This window comes from Chiloscyllium plagiosum, chromosome 12, assembly GCF_004010195.1.
Source record: "Chiloscyllium plagiosum isolate BGI_BamShark_2017 chromosome 12, ASM401019v2, whole genome shotgun sequence".
Lineage (NCBI taxonomy): Eukaryota > Metazoa > Chordata > Chondrichthyes > Orectolobiformes > Hemiscylliidae > Chiloscyllium > Chiloscyllium plagiosum.
This window is the reverse complement of record NC_057721.1, coordinates 51,264,250-51,282,765: the sequence shown is the minus strand read 5'-3', so window position 1 is coordinate 51,282,765 and position 18,516 is coordinate 51,264,250. Positions and strand designations below refer to the sequence as shown.

Here is an 18,516-nt window from a genome sequence, read left to right as displayed (position 1 = left end):
CGGTAAATGACTAAAAAAGCCAATGTGAGGTGAGAATTTCTTTTATGTAATGATCAGTCATGCTCTGTAATGGACTGCTTGAAAAGGGTGATGGATGGAAATTCAAGTACATTCATGGGAATTTCAAAAGAATGCAAAGAGGTTTCAAGGGGAACTGGAAAGGCTATGTGAATGGGCAAGAATGTGGCAGATGAAATATAATGCAGTTTGTGTGAAGTTATCCATTTCGGTAGAAAGACTGAAGGTGCAGAGTATTTCTTAAATAATGAGCGATTGGGAAACTATGCCAGGCATTTTTAATTAACCTATTCAGAGATGTTTTGACATATCTTTGGGACACACAGGACATTAACCCAGGTCTCTTGGCTCAGAAACAGACACTACGACTGTGCCACAGGAGTCCCACTTTTCCATGTATATAAGTCATTGAAAGATAGCATATAGGTGCAGCAAAAATTAGGCAAATGCTATGTTAGCCTTTATCACAAAGACAAGGAGCCTAGGACTAAAAACACCTTGCTTCAATTGTGGAGAACCTTGGGTGAGACTGCACCCAGAATAATGTCCAATTTTTGTCTCCTAAAGGAGGTACATATTTGCTAAACATGGGTGCAGTTGAGGTTCACCAGACCAATTGCTTGGATGGCAAAAGTGTACAGTTCAGCCTTGACCCTATTGAATCATATTGTGGAGGTGCCAGTGTTAGACTGGAGAGGATAAAGTTAAAAATCACAACACCAGGTTACACAACATACACTTTACCAAGCACACACACTCATACACACCCAAATAAGCCAATGTACTGAATTTGCAAATACATTCTAATTTTGCTCAAAAAGCACACAATCTGCAGGCTGTCAATTAATATAACATTTTATAAATTCCTATTTTGGAAACAGGACAAGTCTGACTCAAGACTGGGACAGAGACAGACTATGTTCATATGTTTTTGAGGGGAATGGACCTCCAATCACCAGAATTAAGAAGAATGAGAAGTGGTGACAATGAATCTTAGAAAATTCAGAAATTTACAGCAGAGATTTTGAAGTAAGGGGAAGGGTTATTTTGAAACACTCAAGAGTGCCTTTTTCAAGTCTTTACATCGCCCGTCAATATTTTGAACTCTCTAGCATCACCACAGGCCAAGGGCCGGGGTGGTACTGGAGTTATATGAGGCTCGGCTTCGGTGGTCTTCCATTAGTCTGGTATCAGACTGATCGTGATATTGGTGGACCGGCGCTCCCTTTTTTTATTCTTACTTCACTTTTTTGGTGGGGTTCGGCCACTCCGAGTCTCCAGCCAGAGCCTGTTAACGATAGGTTGCTTACTTATCACTGAAGAGTTGTAATACTCCGAGTGTCAATGATAACGTGAGTCTGGATGTCTTTTGGGAAAAGGTTTCAAATCTTTCAATGCTGAGGAATTTCATGAGGCTGTTATTCAGGCCCAGCCGCTTGTTTCATGCGCCCATCACGAAGCCAAAGTACTTGGGTTCAGAGCCTCCCGTAAATTCCATTATCTTGGCGTTAGGGTGTTTATATTTCTTGCTTTTTTCACACTATGCCATTTCCAGTGCTTTGCTGTCATTTTCATACCGCACTGTTACATAGACTATAACGATCTTTTGATCTTTCTGAAATATGGGAATGAGTGTCCACAGTGAGCTGTCTTTTGCAAAGAACCTGGGCTCAATGCATCGTGTCCAGCTGTACTTACTGACATGCAGCTGGTCTGCAATCTTATTATGGTGTTTTATCTGTGCGTTTTTGACAAATGGCATTGCAATTGCCATCTCACACCTTCGGCAAGTTTTGTTTCTATTCGGTATTCGCCTTGATAGGGTGGCTCAGTGCCTGCACCCAAACCCGTCCTCAGTGACCATCCCTTTAATGATGCCTCCCACCTCCTCTTGTTCGCCGGATTTCACTCCGCCTGTCCAACCCTCTCCAGCCCAATCCAACCGGTGTTACAACCCTCCCCATGCTCTCACCGATGTCCTCCACGGCCAAAGTGACGGACTGTAGATACTGGAGATTAGAGTGGTGCTGGAAAAGCACAGGCGGTCAGGTAGCATCCGTGGAGCAGGGAAATTCCTGATGAAGCGCTCCTTCGCTTCGGATGCTGCCGGACCTGCTGTGCTTTTCCAGCACTACTCTAGTCTTGACCCCGACGTCCTCCCCACTCGCTGGGGAGCGGCTGCCAATCCGCACAATGTGGCCGTGACGGCAGCAGAGATGCACCGACTCGCGCGCGTTTCAAAGCGCCAGCGGGCCCCAGGCCGTCTGGCAGCACCGGGCTTCTCACTACCTCCTGGAATATTCGCTCCATTGTCCTCCTGAACTTCCAGCCATTGCGCTTAAGTCTCTCACAGACCCGGATCTCATCTACCGCCATGACGCCGAGCAACTCCGCTAACGGCCGTCACATTCAAACCCGAGGAAGCCCGCCTCTGATTGGCTCACTACGGACACGCGTCACAGCAGGCACCGGCCGTACTCGAAAGCGCACCGAGAAATGCAATAATGCAATGCAATGATATCAGTGGAGGGAGAAACATTGATTAAAGTTTAAGTTGGAATGGAACTCCCTCAGATTTACAGATTGGAGATTTCAGTTGTTATATGCTGGGGCAGGGGAGACAGTGGAGAACTGTGGAGGGAATGACAAAAAGATGTCATGAAGTGAACACATTTTCAGCTCTGATCTCCAGCATCTGCAGTCCTCACATTCTCCTTCATGAAGTGAAAGACAAACAGGGATAACTGGTAAGGCACATATTTGTCAAATATGGCAAAAATAATCAAAATGGGGGTAATTGGTCAAAAAGTCCAGTTTCAGTCCAGAAGTCAGTCAGATCCCTAACTTACAGCTGAGGTGCTGTTCCTCAAACCTCGCTTGATCTTCAGTGCACGTTGAGAACAAGGCAGTGAATTCAAAAAGATAATTACCCCAAAAGGTCAGGGTCATGTTTGAACATCAAAAATGTGCTGTTTGTGACTTGAATAAGCTGGGTCTGAACCAATGTTCAAAATGCACAGAGCGGGCAAACATGCACCCAAATTGAACACCTAGGAAAACCCAAATCCTGAAAATGGATAAAAAGACCCTGAAAAGGACTTCTAAATCCGGTAACCGTGATGTGGATGTGCTGGTGATGGACTGGGGTGGACAAAGTTAACTTGGTGTTGTGTGATTTAGATTAGATTACTGTAAGTAATCTAATCTAAATCACACAACACCAAGTTATAGTCCAACAGGTTTATTTGAAAGCATTAGTTTTCAGAGTGCTGCTCCTTCATCAGGTAGCTGTGGAGCAGGATCATAAAACACAGAATTTCTAGCAAAAGATCTCAGTGTCCTGCTACTGGAATGATATATTGAACAAATATAGATTGCTGTTATCTTTAAGAATGGATTGCAGGTTTTGGATCATTAATATGTAAATCCCAGAACTTTCCAGTCACATTCTCGAGACAATCTAAGATTTTATAAAAAAGGGTGACATCTCAGCTCATATAATATATTAAAGGTGTTAGGTTAGAGTCTGTCTGTATTCCAATCTTGAGCCAGACTATAAGCCATACACTATGACCAAGGTAGGAATTCATAAAATGTTACATGGATGGAGTACCTGCAGATTGTGTGTTTTTTGAACAAAGTAGAATGTATCTGCAAATACAGTTCTGAAAATGCAATTCACCCCATAGACTTATATGTGTGCATGTGAGATAGAGAGAGAGAGAGAGAGAGATTGTGACTGAGTGCATGTGAGAGTGTGCTAGTGTGTGCGTGAGTGTGATGGAGTGTAAGCCTGTGAGAGAATGTGTGTAGGTGTGAGTGTGGGAGAGGTGTCTATGTGTGTGTGTATGAGAGAGAGTCTACTTGAGTGTGTGTGACATGAACCCAAGATCCTGGCAGAGGCCATTCTCATGGGTACTAAACTTGGTTATCAGCCTCTGCTCGGTCACTCTGCATTGTTGCATGTCCCAAAGTCCACCTTGGAGGATGATCCCCAAAGATCCGAAGCCGAATATCCCTGACCGCTGAAGTGTTCCCGACTGGGGGGGTGGGGGGAGCATCTCCGTCTGGTGATTATTGCATGGTGTCCATTCAACCGCTGTCATAGTGTCAGCTTGGTCTTGCCAATGAAGCATGCCTTGGGGCATCCTTGCCTGTAGTGTATAAGATGGACAACATTGGCCGAGTCACATGAGTACCTGCTGCGTACATGATGGCTGCTGTCCCCTCACACCATGGGGAAATCGATCGTCAACTTATCAGAACACACCCTCCAATCGGAAGAGATTGAAGTTCTTAGCCGAAGACTCAATTTCTGCCCCACCACCAAAATTGACCCTATTAGTCTTGTGGCAGACATGGAAAAATTCATCAGACGAATGAGACTCCGGGAATTCTTCCAAGATGTCAGCAGCGATCCCAATGAGACAACAGATGAACCGGAACAGTCATCAGAGAGATGACTGTAGTGGAGCAACCAAAGAAGGAGTTGATTTGGACCCCACAGGTGGGCTGCTGCCCTGGGCTTGACACGTATGCTCAAACTGTCAGGAAATCTGTAAATGCCAGATTCATCAGCTGCACCCAAAAAGTAGAACAAAATGTCACCCGATCCCAACACAATGCCATCCATGCTCTCAAAACCAAGCACAACATTGTCATCAAACCAGCAGATAAAGAAAGAGCCATCGTCATTCAGAATAGAACAGACTACTACAAGGAAGTGTACGAGTAACTGAACAACCAGAAACACTACAGGAGACTACTGACCAATCTGGCCAAAGAACACACCCGTGAACTAAACAGATCGATGAAGAATTTTGATCCAGTCTAGCAGAGTTCCCTACAAACCCTCATCCCACATACTTCTCACATGGGGGACTTCTACTGCCTTCCGAAGATACTCAAAACCAACCTACCTGGTTGTCTCATCGTGTCAGGCAACGGAATTGTGTGCGAGAGCCTCTCTGGCTATGTCGAGGCATCTTGAAAACCATTGTACAGGAGACCCTCTGCTTCTGTCGCGACACTACAGACTTCTTTCAGAAACTCATCACCCATGGATTAGTCGAACCAGGAACATTCCTCATCACAATGGATGTTTCGGCACTCTACACCAGCGTACCCCATAATGACGGCATTACTGCGACAGGCTCACTACTCAATATCAACAACTGCCAATCTCCAAGCACCATCCAACAAGTCATCCGCTTCATCCTCAACCGCAATGTTTTCACCTTTGACAACAAGTTCTTCATCCAGACACATGGAACAGTATGGGAACCAAATTTGCACCCCAAAACGGCAAAATGTTCATACGCAAGTTCAAACAAGACTTCTTTGCTGCACAGGACCTTCAACCAGCACTATATACTAGATATATTGATGACATTTTCTTCCTCTGGACCCATGGCGAGGAGTCACTGAAACAACTGCACTGTGGTATCAAGGAGTTTCATCTCACCATCAGATTTACTATGGACCACTTCAGTATCTCTCTCATTCTTGGACACATGCATCTACATCACGTACGTCACTCTACTCCAAACCCACTGATAACCTCACGATACTGCACTTCTCTCGCTTCCACCCTAAACATATTAAAATAGCCACCCCCTACGGACAAGCCCTTCACATACACAGGATCTGTTCAGATGAGAAGGAACAAGACAGACACCTGAAGTTGCTGAAGGACACCCTCATAAGAACAGGGTATGATGCTCAACTCATCGATCGCCAGTTTGGACGTGTCACAGCGAGAAAACGTAATGACCTCCTCAGGAGACAGACAGGGAATGCGACTTTCATTGTCAAGTACTTCCCGGGAGTGGAGAAATACGCCATGCAACATATGATCAATGAGGATGAGCAACTTGCCCAAGACATTCCCTCCGCTTCCACATCTCACCTTTAAACAACTGCCAAACTTTAAACAGACCATTGTTCGCAGCAAACTGCCCAGCCTTCAGGACAACATCGACCACAACACCCTGCAACACTGCCATGGCAACCACTTCAAGACATGTCAGTGTGTTGACATGGATACTACCATTGCATAGGTATTTGTATCATCTATAGCCACAGGTGAGGTGCTGGAAGACTAGAGGGTGGCTAATGTGGTGCCACTATTTAAGGAAAAGCCAGGGAACTATAGACCAGTGAGTCTGACTTCGGTGGTGGGCAAGTTGTTGGAGGGAATCCTGAGTGACAGGATCTACATGTATTTGGAAAGGCAAGGACTGATTAGGGATAGTCAGCATGGCTTTGTGCATGGGAAATCATGTCTCACAAACTTGATTGACCTGGCCAAAGTTGTCTATCTCATAAGCTGCAGTCAAGGATGCCCAGAGGCATGGTATGTTGGCAAGACCAAGCAGACGTTACAACACCAATGAATGAACACCGCTCAACAATCACTAGATGGGGATGTTCCCTCCCAGTTGGAGAGCCCTTCAGCGGTCAGGGGCATTCGGCTTCGGATCTTTGGGTGACCATCTTCCAAGGCGGACTTCAGGGTACGCAACAATGCAGAGTGACTGAGCAGAGGCTGATAGCCAAGTTTGGTACCCATGAGGATGGCCTCAACTGTGACTTTGGGTTCATGTCACAATACAGATGACCCCACCGCACTATACACACAAGCACACAGATAGACACACTCACGTAGACCATCTCTCATATACACAGCCTCTCTCAGACACACACACATACACTCCCCCACACACCCTGTCACAGGCTTATATTCCATCACACTCACGTACACACTCTACCAAACATGCACACACTCATATGCACACACTGACACTCTCTCTCACCCCCTCACATGCGTGCACATACACATATAAGTCTACGGGATGAATTGCATTTTCAGATTTGTAATTGCAGATACCTTCTATTTTATTCAAAATGCACACAGTCTGCAGGCAATCAATGTCCCAAGCTGTCAATCCATGTAACATTTTATAAATTTCTACATTTGAAATAGAATCAGTCTGGCTTAAGATTGGGATACAGACAGACTCTAACCTAATACCTTTAATGCATTGTCTGAGCTGAGATGTCACTTTTTTTTCATAAAACCTTAGGTTATCTTGAGAACATGACTGAAAGGGGTTCTGGGATTTACATATTAATGAACCAAAACCTGCAAACCATTCGAAAAGATGAAAGACGTAACAGCAATCTAGGTTTGTTCAATATGTCGTTTCAGTTGCAGGACACTGAGATCTTCTGTTATAAATTCTGTGTCTTATGATCCTGCTCCACAGCTACCTGATGAAGGAGTAGCACTCTGAAAGCTAATGTTTTCAAATAAACCTGTTGGACTATACCTTGGTGTGTGATTTTTGACTCAGGGAAAGACCAAGATTCAACTGACCAACTACTGAACTTAAGATCATCCATCAACGTGCTATTGCCAAAAACCAAAAGAGCAATGAGAAAATGATCTAATTTGACCCTTTGCAGTTTGGTCTCGATCAAAGATTTTGTTACTTTTTCCATTTATTTCCCCTTCCCCATGACACTTCTGCTGACCAGTCCGTCTTATATGTCCTATTTGAGAATGAAAGCAATAGTTAATGTTTTCCTTTTGTTAACAAATACGTTTGTTTATAATAAATGTTTTTCTGTTTACTAATGCAATCTGGTGTGTGTCTTGTCAAAGTCAAACGATTGAACAACTCTACTGATTCAACTGAGAATTTAATTATTTGTGATTGCTTACGAAACAATGAATTTATCACCAAACCACTCTTCCTTTGTCTTTGTAACAAAAGTTTGGGGTTCGATGTAAGATTTTTGAGTGTAGACAACGTGAGATTTAACATGAAATGAGTCTTCAGTAATTGATAGTATGAGAAACAAGGTATGTCTCCTATTAGATATGATGGCAGTGGAGGCAGCTAAATACATCCACAAATGGAAGTTGTATTCCTGATTAGTTAAGTCTTGAAAAACAATGCAAAAGCGATAAAATTGGCAAACAAATTAAAAATGGAATTTTCTGTAAAAAGCCAAGAAGCCAGAGCTAATTTACATTGACATATCGTTTGGGATTAGAAGAAATACAAGAAGAACTAGGTATATCAAGCCACTCGAGTTAGCAAGAATTAGAAACATAAATAATTGAAAACAGAAACACGAGTAGGCCATTTGGCTCTGCTCCACCATTTATTATTGCTGATCATCTCAATACCCTCTTCCTACTTTCTCCCCATGCATTTAAACCTAAGAACTATGTCTAATTCCTTGAAAACTTACAATAGAAAATTCCACAGGCTTAATACACTGAATGAAGAAATTTCTCTACATTTCAACCATAAATGGCTTATCTTGTATCCTTAGACCGTGACACTTCATTCTGAACTCCCAGTTACTGTGAACTTTCTTCCTGCAATTATCTACCTGGTCCTGTTGAAATTAATAAACCAAATGGTTTTTAAGAAGCTGAAGGCAATCTTAATGAATAACACATTACTGACTGCCCCTGACTTTACTAATCCTTTTGAAAAGGCAATTGATGCTAATGGCTTTGGTTGGGTGCTGTCTTATCACGAGATGGTGAATAAGCAATAAAGAAGTCAATGGGGTACCTTCCTAAAAAAAAATTGAACCAGTGTAAGAAGTACTCTATAATGGAAAAAAAAATTATGGAGTTGTTACTGGCATTGTTAAGTTTATTGTGTGTTAAAATGATCCCTTCTCTGTGCATTTTGTCATTATTTAATGGAGCAGTAAAAATTGAGAATGTAGTCGAAGTCTTCCAGTCCCTTTGTGTGTCTATATTCCCCATGTATGGCAGGTAATGATACTTGGAGACAGTGATGACTGCGGTTGATGAAAAGTCAGAGTTGATAAAACTTGTAGCTGGAATAAGCTCAGCAGATCAAGCAGCATCAGGCAAGCAGGACAGTCGACATTTCGGGCAGAACCCTTCAGGATTTTTACTACAGCACCTATTAAAGGAGTTAGTGAGAATAAAAAAGAGTCTCTGAAAACCAAAAGGTAGTCCTTGAAAATCATAAAGTAGGTCTTAAGAAAGTCTTAGAAGGAACCCTTGGTGTGGCAGGTATATACAAAGGTAAGCAACTCAACCGTTGAGCCTCCTCCACCATTTAATGAGATCGTGACTGGTCTGATTTAACTTCAACTCTACATTCCTGCATTTCAATGTTAGTCTTTTATTAGTAATTAAGAATCTACTTCTGTCTTAAAAATATTTTAAAATCTGCATTCACTGCCTTTTGAGGACAGGAGATTCTAATCCTCAGAGAATTATTTTAGTTATATCTTAAATTGGAACCCTTTTTTTAAACTATGACTCTGAGTTCTAGATCCTCCCACAAGAGGAAATGTTATTTCCACATCCATCAGGTCAAGTCCCTTCAGGATATTTTGTTTCAATTAAGTCACCTCTGACTCTAAACTCCAGAGGTGTTTCCCTGGAGTGTCGGAGACTGAGGAGTGACCTTATGGAGACTTATAAAATCATGAGGGGCATGCATAGGATAAATAGACACGCTCTTTCCCCTGGTGTGGGGGTGTCCAGAACTCAAGGGCATAGGTTCAGGGTGAGAGGGGAAAAATATAAAAGGGACCTAAAGGGCAACCTTTTCACACGAGCTGCCAGAGGAAGTAGTGGTGGTACAATTACAACATTTAAAAGATATCTGGATGGGTAGAAAAATAGGAAGGGTTTAGAGGGATATGGGCCAAGTGCTGGCAAATGGGACTCGATTAGGTGAAGATATCTGGTCAGCATAGATGAGTTGGATCTAAGGGTCTGTTTCCGTGCTGTACATCTCAATGACTCTATAACAGCATTAAGAAGATTAGAATCACAGAATCCCTACAGTGCAGATGGAGACTATACAGCCCATCGAGTCTGCGCCAATCCTCCAAACAGCATCACAGCAAGACCTACACCATGGATAACCCACCTAGGTTGCACATCCCTGAACACTTTGAGCAATTTAGCATGGCCAATCCACCTAACCTGCACATCTTTGGACTATGGAAGGAAATCGGAGTATCCAACGGAAACCTATGCATACACAGGGAAAACATGCAAACTCCATGCTGACAGTTGCCCCAGGCTGGAATCAATTCTGGATTCCTGGCAATGTGAGGCAGTTGTGCTGATCACTGTGCCACTCTTAAATTTTCTGTTATTTCTCCGCATAGGTGGAAGAGAGAGAGAGAGACCTAGATACTTACTCTGCTGAGCTCACAGCAAATGATCAAAACCAAAGGATCATCTCTGGCCAAAACTACCCTGAATACAGACACACATAGCCAAAGTGTCTAACATGTTCCCCTCTACTTGAATACAGTAACAGTGAAGACACAACTCACGATTAGGTCCAGAAACTAATTTTTAAATAGCAACATATTCTTCCACCATTTCCTTGATCTAAAGTGGCAACTATTCCATATTTTTAGTCCACAAGAGAAAAATTTGGTGAGTTAGACCAAAGGGTCTGTTTCTGTGCTATATGACTATGACTCTATGGTCTTCACAGTGACAGAAGGTTTAGTTGAGAACATTTTCAAATGTCGGAACAGATAGATCAGTATCATCAAAAAAATTCCAGAGGGCAGAATCATGTAATTACTGTCAATGACGGACAAGAAACAGAGAAGGTAGGATAGGAGTTGATTTCCAAGTAAGATACGCTTAGAATGTAAGAACTAGGAACAGGATTAGGCCTTCTGGCCCTTCAAACCCACTCTGCCATTCAATATGATCATGGCTGATCATTTCATGACCTGAGCTCCACTTACCCATCCTCTCTCCATTACTCTTAATTTATTTATAAATTAACAACCCTCTGAGAGAAGAAGTTTCTTCTCAATTTGTTTCTAAATCTGCTCCCCTTAATTTTATCTATTCTCTTCATAATTTTTATGTTTCTATAAGATCCCCTCTCATTCTTCTAAATTCCAATGAATATAATCCCAGTCTACTCATTCTTTCCTCGTAAACCGACTCTCTCAATTCCAGAATCAACCTAGTGAATCTCCTCTGCACCTCTCCTGGTGCCAGTACATCCTTTCTTGAGTAAACAGACCAAAACTGCACACAGTACTCCTGGTGTAGCCTCACCAGCATGCTATATAGCTGTAACGTAACCTCCCTGATTTTAAACTCAATCCCTTTAGCAATAAAGGACAAAATTCCATTTGCCTTTTTAATTACCTGTTGCTCTTGCAGATCAAACGTCTATGATTCATGCATAAGGACACTCAGGTCCCTCTGCATAGCCGCATGCTGTAATTATTTGCCATTCAAATAACAGTCCTTTTTACTCTTATTCCTACAGAAATTGATGACTTCACATTTCTTAATCTGGTACTTAAAAGTAGTACCAACCTGTCAAACTAATCTTCGGATGTGTTGTTGGTGCCATTTATGGCTGTTATCATGAATGTGATATATTTGACAGAAGAAAAAAATAGTTAATTCTGAGGTCAAAGGTAGAATCATTTCTTTTTTAATTCTCTCGACCAACATGGCAAACAATATTTGAAAAACAGCAACAAGTCGAAACATCTTATAAGGTAGAAACCCCGTTTGATTTTATTATTTAACTGAAAACTAGTACGTTCCTTCTAAAATGACAAAAAATTCTAACTTCCTTTGAGCATTATTTGAAAAACAGAAAAATAAGTACATTGAAATCTTAACTATGCACTGATAGTCCAGTGTTACCAATCATCCCAAACCATTTTTAAACTATCAAGAGTCAAATACAGGATATTTTGACAGCAGCTAAATTGAAGTTTCAGCTATCCTTAGTTAACAAAATTACAGGCAGTAAGTGTGGATTAACGAAATATTCTAGTTTTCAACATGATTCAGAGCTTTACTAGTCAAAGATTAGGCTAAGTCTTACATTTAAACCATTAAACACTTAAACAAATATAATATTTTGACATACTCATATAGCACATATTCAAATAGCATGAAAAATAAGATGAAAAGCAGCAGAGCGGTAATATTTTTGAGTCATATAATGGTCCTCTCTGATATATAAAAAAATTATTTGTAAAGAAAAGGATTGATTTTGTTCCATTTCTTCCTGCTGGAGACTTAAATGTGTTTGTCTCGAAAATTCGTGAACTTAAGACAATCCTTAATATTAGCTTATGTTATTTAGCCTTGCTAATCAAATGAATCACTTTGATAATAACTGGAAAAAATTTCCAAGGAATGCATTTGAAGATTTGTTTCCTCTTCCAAAGTTTTGAGAAACTCTTCCAAATATTCAGTTATCTTCAGATTGCTTTGTAACTGGCTGTTGAAAAAAAGAGAAAAATCAGAATATTACATGAAACCTTTCAAGAAAAAAATGACATTCAAATTTAGCTCTAATGTACGTGGTTTATTTTTACATTTAATATCATTCCTTTCCAAAAGGATTCCCAAACACCTTTGCCAGTCCAGGTGACTGTGTAGAATACTTAAGTTTGTTAACTCCTCTGACCCTGCAAACATCAATAGAGTTGACCTCAAAAGGTCAGAGAAGTGTTTGCCAGCACTGTCACTAGAGTGCAGTGCATGCGCCCACAATTGCGTGATTCTGCTGGTAAAACTGATTTGTAAAGTCACAAATGCCACGACTTAGATGAATTGATTTAAAATGTGTCGGACATAAACAGTGTTCTTCTCACTCTCTTCATATTGCAGCTAATTTTCCTGGGCTGACGTTATTTGGAGGTAATAAATACAGTACATCAAAGTTAATTAGCAAGTGATGGACTGCGATTTAGGAAACTGGAGTACATGAACTTCCTGACTTCTGATGGAGAAAGCAGATTTTGGGCACTACTGTTGGCACTCAGAATCAGGGAATGGTGTAGTCATAATGACACTGGACTAGTAATCCAAACCCAAGCTAATGTATTGGGTTTGAATACCAGCAGGACAGATAGGGAAATCTGAATTCAAAACTGGCCTAATGGAGACGTTGTAACCAACTGACCATTGTCATTTAAAAAAAACATCTGATCAACTAATATCCTTAAAGGAAGGAAATCTGCCATTCCCCTACCTGGCCTAGCCTGCAAGTGACTCTAAACTCTCAAATGTATTGACTTTTATTGTCCTCTGAGCAATTAGGTATGGGCAATAAATGCTGGCTTAGTCAGTTGTAAATATATTTGGTTACAAATATAGGTTTGATTAAGAACTAAGTACAACTAATTAAATAGGACACAGAGACTAAGATTCATGTAAGAGTTAAACATGAAATATTCTTGCAAATAGATAAAGATTCATGTAGGAGTTAAACATGAAATATTCTTGCAACTAGGAGAAAAAAAGCCAGGAAGGTCTGCTTTGAAATTAGGAAATAAACGGACATGGAGACAACACGGACATTATTAGTCAAGTATAAACATCACAAAAATATTAACAATAGTTTAATCACCAAAAAAGATATGAAAAGAGAATGGCAATACTGCACATATCCATGAAAATAAGCCGTTAATTACTGGTGGGATACTGGAATCACCCAACTGATGTGAGATGGTAAAGATCCTTATTATATGAATATCATAGAAACTATAATAAGAAAACACTCACAAATGGAACATCTTCAGTGATAAATTGTTGACAAAGGATTCTTAAGATTAAAAGAATAAGTGAGAGATGAAAAAGATATCTGTACAAGATTATAACCATCACAATAAATTGACTAGGTACATGTTCACAACTTCACAAAGGAACCTTCACAAACAATGCTAAATGATACAGCAACAAAAACAGTGGGAGGAACCTACACAGCTGTTTGCCAACTTGCAAGAAAGAAGAAATCCAAATAATACAAATAATTACAAAAGTAATTGGAACCTTCAGATCAAATGATATGTTCTCTCACCAGAGCAAGTTATCTTCCTTGTCCAGAGCTTTAAGGTAAATTATACTTTCAATGTTGGATGTTCTATTCCTAGCTATTCTTAAATATTCCTATATGTTCTTAGATATTCTGGAATATTTTCACATACATCAAAATGAATTCCATGTGAATTAGTGTTTTATCTTTTGATGATTTTTAGTACAGATCGTTCTGCTATACTGCACGTTTCGTCAAAGCAAATTCACTGTAATGCAATTGACAAACTGGAGACACTGGACTTTTAAAACTTGTGTTGGCTGTAATGCAATTACATTGCCAACACTAAGTGCTGTTTCTAAATTGCAATTTTTCTATAATGTGGGCTTGCACAACAATGCAATCATCATGTTCTTGAAGAACCACCTGTATGGTCATATATTTACCTACTTGATTTGCATTGTTTGGTAATATGATTGTAAAATTAGTAAATTGTCTCTAAGATTTTCTGTTACAACTTTAATTAATCATACTTTCTATATATTAAGTGGATAATTATATATTCTGGAAAAGAAATACTGGACCTTTAGAAATATCTGCGACGTTTGTAGCATAGCTTAGGTTCATTAAAATTAAGCAGAGCATTTGGAGGAAGGTAACTGTCAAGCAGCTTCTTCCCCTGTTGGATGTATGAAACATTCTTGTTCCAATCATATTCATATCCCTTTCCACATCTTTCTCCAATACATGGTGGGTGGCACAGTGGTTAGCACTGCTGCCGCACAACGCCAGAGACCCAGGTTCAATTTCTGTCTCAGGCAACTGTCTGTGTGGAGTTTGCACACTCTCCCCATGTCTGCATGGGGTTCCTCCCACAGTCCAAAAAATGTGCCAATTAGGTGAATTGGCCATGCTAAATTGCCCGTAGTGTTAGGTGGAGGGGTAAATGTAGGGGAATGGGTCTGGGTGGGTTGCTCTTCGGAGGGTCGGTGTGGACTTGTTGAGCTGATTGGCCTGTTTCCACACTGTAAGTAATCTAATCTAATCTAAACAAAACATCGATGACACCATTGGTGCTGCTTCCCCCTCTCATTTGGAATTGGAAAAAAATGATCAATTTTCCTTCTAAATTCCAGCCTGTCCTCACCTTCACCTGGTCCATTTGATTCCTGCATTTCCTTCCTCAGCATCTGTTTTCATTTCTAGGGATAGGCCATCCATAGATATACACTACAAACTCACTGACTACCACAGTTACCTTGATTATACATCCTCACACCTTGCTTCCTGTAATGACTCCGTCCCATTCTCCCAGTTTCTCCACCTTTATCTTTTCTGTTGATGCTACCTTCCACCTCAGAAATGTCCATTATTTTCCTCAACTGACGATTCCCCACTCCTGTGGTCGACAAGCACCGTAGCCATGTTCAACCTATCTTTTGTCTTCATCCTTCACTTTCCTACCACAACAATGATAGGGCTCCCCAGGTCCTCACTTACCATCCTCATCAACCTCCACATCCAAAAATTGTAAGCCGGAATTTTTGTCACCTCCAATGGGAATCCACAACCAGACACATACTTGTCATTATTCCACAGGGACCATTTCCTTCTGGTACATTCTGGTACAGTTCTTGATTTTCAAAATCTCCTCACACACCCATCACACCTTCCCATACAATCACAGTGCAGCCAACACATGTTTTAAAAGCTCATGCTTTAGAAACAGTTTCCCCAATTAGTCAATTGCATTATAACAAATGCGCGTTGACGAAACACGCGTTATCGCAGAATAATCTGTACTAAAAACTATCAAATGATGAAACACCAAATCAAGTGTAATACTAGCCTGTTTATCTCCTCTCTCCTCGCCATCCAAGGCCCAAGACAAACATTCCAGGTGAAGCAGTAATTTCCCCGTACTTTATTCAGTCTAGTCTACTATGTTAGCTAAACAGATACTAAAAATAATAGGAATGCTGGAAATCAGAAACAAAAACAGAAATTGCTGGAAAAACCCAGCAGAGCTGGCAGCATCTCTGGAGAGAAATCAAAGTTAATGCTTCGGGTCCTTCCTCAGCGTCACGGGACTCAAAACGTTAACTCTGATTTCTCTCCACTGATACTGCCAGACTTGCTGAGTTTTTCCGGGAATTTCGCCTTTCTCTGCTGTATTTTTCTGTTCATGATGTGGTCTGCTCTAGATCGAGGAGAAAAAACACAGACTGGGTGACCATTTTGTATAATACCTATGCTCTGTTCACAAAAATGACCCTGCGTTTCCAGATGCCTGCTACTTCAACATACTACTATGTTCCATGCCAATATTTCTATTGTAGGCCTTCTGCAGTGTTCCAGCGAGCCTCAGCACAAATAGAAAGAACATCTCATCTTCTGCTTGGGGACCCTGTTGCTTCTGGTACTCAACACTGAGTCAATAAATTTAGAGTCCGATTCCATCCTTTCATTTTTGTTTTTACCTACCCCACAGCTGGTCCTGTTATGACACGAGTCACCCATTCTCATGTACTCCTAGACTAATTATTACATTATATGGGTTGCATTTAGCACAACTTTCCCATTTTATCATTTTTAGCACTTATCATCACTAATTCGCTTTCTTTCTGTTCTTGCCTGCTATCCGTAATTTCCTTATTTGCCTACCCCTTTAGTATTGCATGAGTTCAGGAGTAAAGATACTTTCAAATTAATGCAATTACTACTAATTTGAGAAAATAAATAGAAGTATTCAGGATTTACATACAGTATGAACCTTGTTCAATAATTGCACAGTGAGCTGTCGATAAATATTCAACTTCTCTTTAATTTTTATCAGCTTTGTTACAGCCTGATGTAGCTTCTGCTCCATTTCCTGAGTTCTTGTGATCACATTTTCAGATGAAGATTGGAGTCGTTCTCTTAAACTCTTCTCATAATTGAAAAAATAGTGATGCTACATAAAGATAAGCACACAATGGTTAGCTAACCAACAAATAAACAGTTAAAAGTTTGTGAAGTTTAAAATTAAAGTTTAAAACCCAAGAATTCAAAATTTAAGATAAGATCGCAGAAGGGGGAAATGAAAATCAAAATAGGAAGGGATTCTTGAATCTCTTGTGACTATTAAAAATAAAACCATGTATACATGGAGAGATGTTGTTTCACAATTCAGATTTGAAGTATGAAGAAGGTTCATAACATGGGCGGCACGGTGGCACCGTGGTTAGCACTGCTGCCTCACAGCGCCAGAGACTCGGGTTCAATTCCCGACTCAGGTGACTGACTGTGTGGAGTTTGCACATTCTCCCCGCGTCTGCGTGGGTCCCCTCCGGGTGCTCCGGTTTCCTCCCACAGTCCAAAGATGTGCAGGCCAGGTGAATTGGCCATGCTAAATTGCCCGTAGTGTTAGGTTAAAGGGGTAAATGTAGGGGTTTGGGTGGGTTGCTTCGGCGGGTCGGTGTGGACTTGTTGGGCCGAAGGGCCTGTTTCCACACTGTAAGTAATCTAAGTAATCTAATTCTAGTTTGAGCATTTTGGCTCTAAAATGGAGGAAAGATCAATCTTTGCTTTCAGTTTTGAGACTTGTTTTTTAAAAGGTTAGAAGTTAACTTTGAACAGGAGTTCAGTCTTTATCAGAAGTCATGTGATTTACACTAAATGACTAACAAGCCAAGGGTTTGCTGACTTGAGTTGTGTTATGAGAGTGAGTGTGAGAGAGAGAGAGAGAGAGAGAAAGAGAGAGAAAAAAAGGGGCTAGAAGCAGGTTCAGGCAGGAGGAAGAGGTACAACAGCAGAGATGCTGCTACTAATAGTTAAAAATCACACAATACCAGGTTACAGTCCAACAGATTTATTTAGAAGCCCCAGATTTTGAAGCTCTGCTTCTTCATCAAGTGGTTGTGAAGCAAGACCATAAGACACAGAATTTATAGAAAAAGATTACAGTCTCATGCAGCTGAAATGATATATATTGAACAAACCTAATACATAGATAAGTCTTTCATCTTTTAGAATGGATTTGCTGGTTTCGGTTCTTTAATATGTAAATCCCCCAGAACTTCTTTTAAGTCACATTCTCAAGATAACTTATGGTTTTATAACAAAAGGTGACATAGTGTCCCAGCAGTCAGAAAAATTCTGAGTTTACTTAGGTGTTAGTGAAAAGAAAGCCCCAGAAGAAGGAGGCTACGGTGGTATCAATGAACAAGACATCTTATGCACCATTGAAGACAAGTTTAGTAAACACAAATGAATAAAGAGTTGAAATCGCAGCTTTAGGTTTCTCGAGAAGGCATTAACTAAAGAAAACTGCATTGAACAAACACGCAGAAATTTGTCATTTGGAACCCAAATAAACCTTTGCTAGCTGAGTAATCATATGGAGATAGTGGCAACTCTTCACTGACGTACAAGTACCTGTAAGGGTATTGTGGGTAAAAAGGCTGAAATTTTCTTTCTGGTATTTCTAAGAAGATTGTTTTAATGTTTCTTGACTAGTACAATATAGTTCACATTTTTCACTTGTGCAATTAACTTATGTATCAAATAAGAGAACCATCACACACCCTCAGCATAACCACAAATGTGAGGGTAAGAGCAGGGCAATAAATCTCAAAATTCTCATTTGCTAGATTTTCAGTGAGATGTTGGATTTGGTTGG

At 40.6% G+C, this 18,516-nt stretch overlaps 2 protein-coding genes across 5 annotated transcripts in view; both read right to left on the bottom strand.

Moving 5' to 3' along the window:
* LOC122555253 overlaps positions 1–2,475 on the bottom strand; it is a 47,259-nt gene extending 44,784 nt beyond the window's left edge. For 2 of the 4 annotated variants that reach the window (XM_043701048.1, XM_043701050.1), the window contains exon 1: positions 2,308–2,475. In XM_043701048.1, the coding sequence (XP_043556983.1) occupies positions 2,308–2,394 (87 nt within the window). In that variant the 5' untranslated portion in view covers positions 2,395–2,475. Of the gene's footprint in view, positions 1–1,328; positions 1,971–1,990; positions 2,087–2,307 lie in introns of those variants that run through there. The other 2 variants (XM_043701049.1, XM_043701051.1) reach the window with 2 other exon arrangements.
* A 9,812-nt stretch (positions 2,476–12,287) lies between these two features.
* LOC122555511 (ATPase MORC2-like) overlaps positions 12,288–18,516 on the bottom strand; it is a 97,794-nt gene continuing 91,565 nt past the window's right edge. Inside the window, exons 24-25 of the mRNA XM_043701535.1 lie at positions 16,621–16,809; positions 12,288–12,317 (exon numbers count right to left, since the gene is read on the bottom strand). Coding sequence (XP_043557470.1) covers positions 12,288–12,317; positions 16,621–16,809 — 219 coding nt within the window. The remainder of the gene's footprint in view (positions 12,318–16,620; positions 16,810–18,516) is intronic.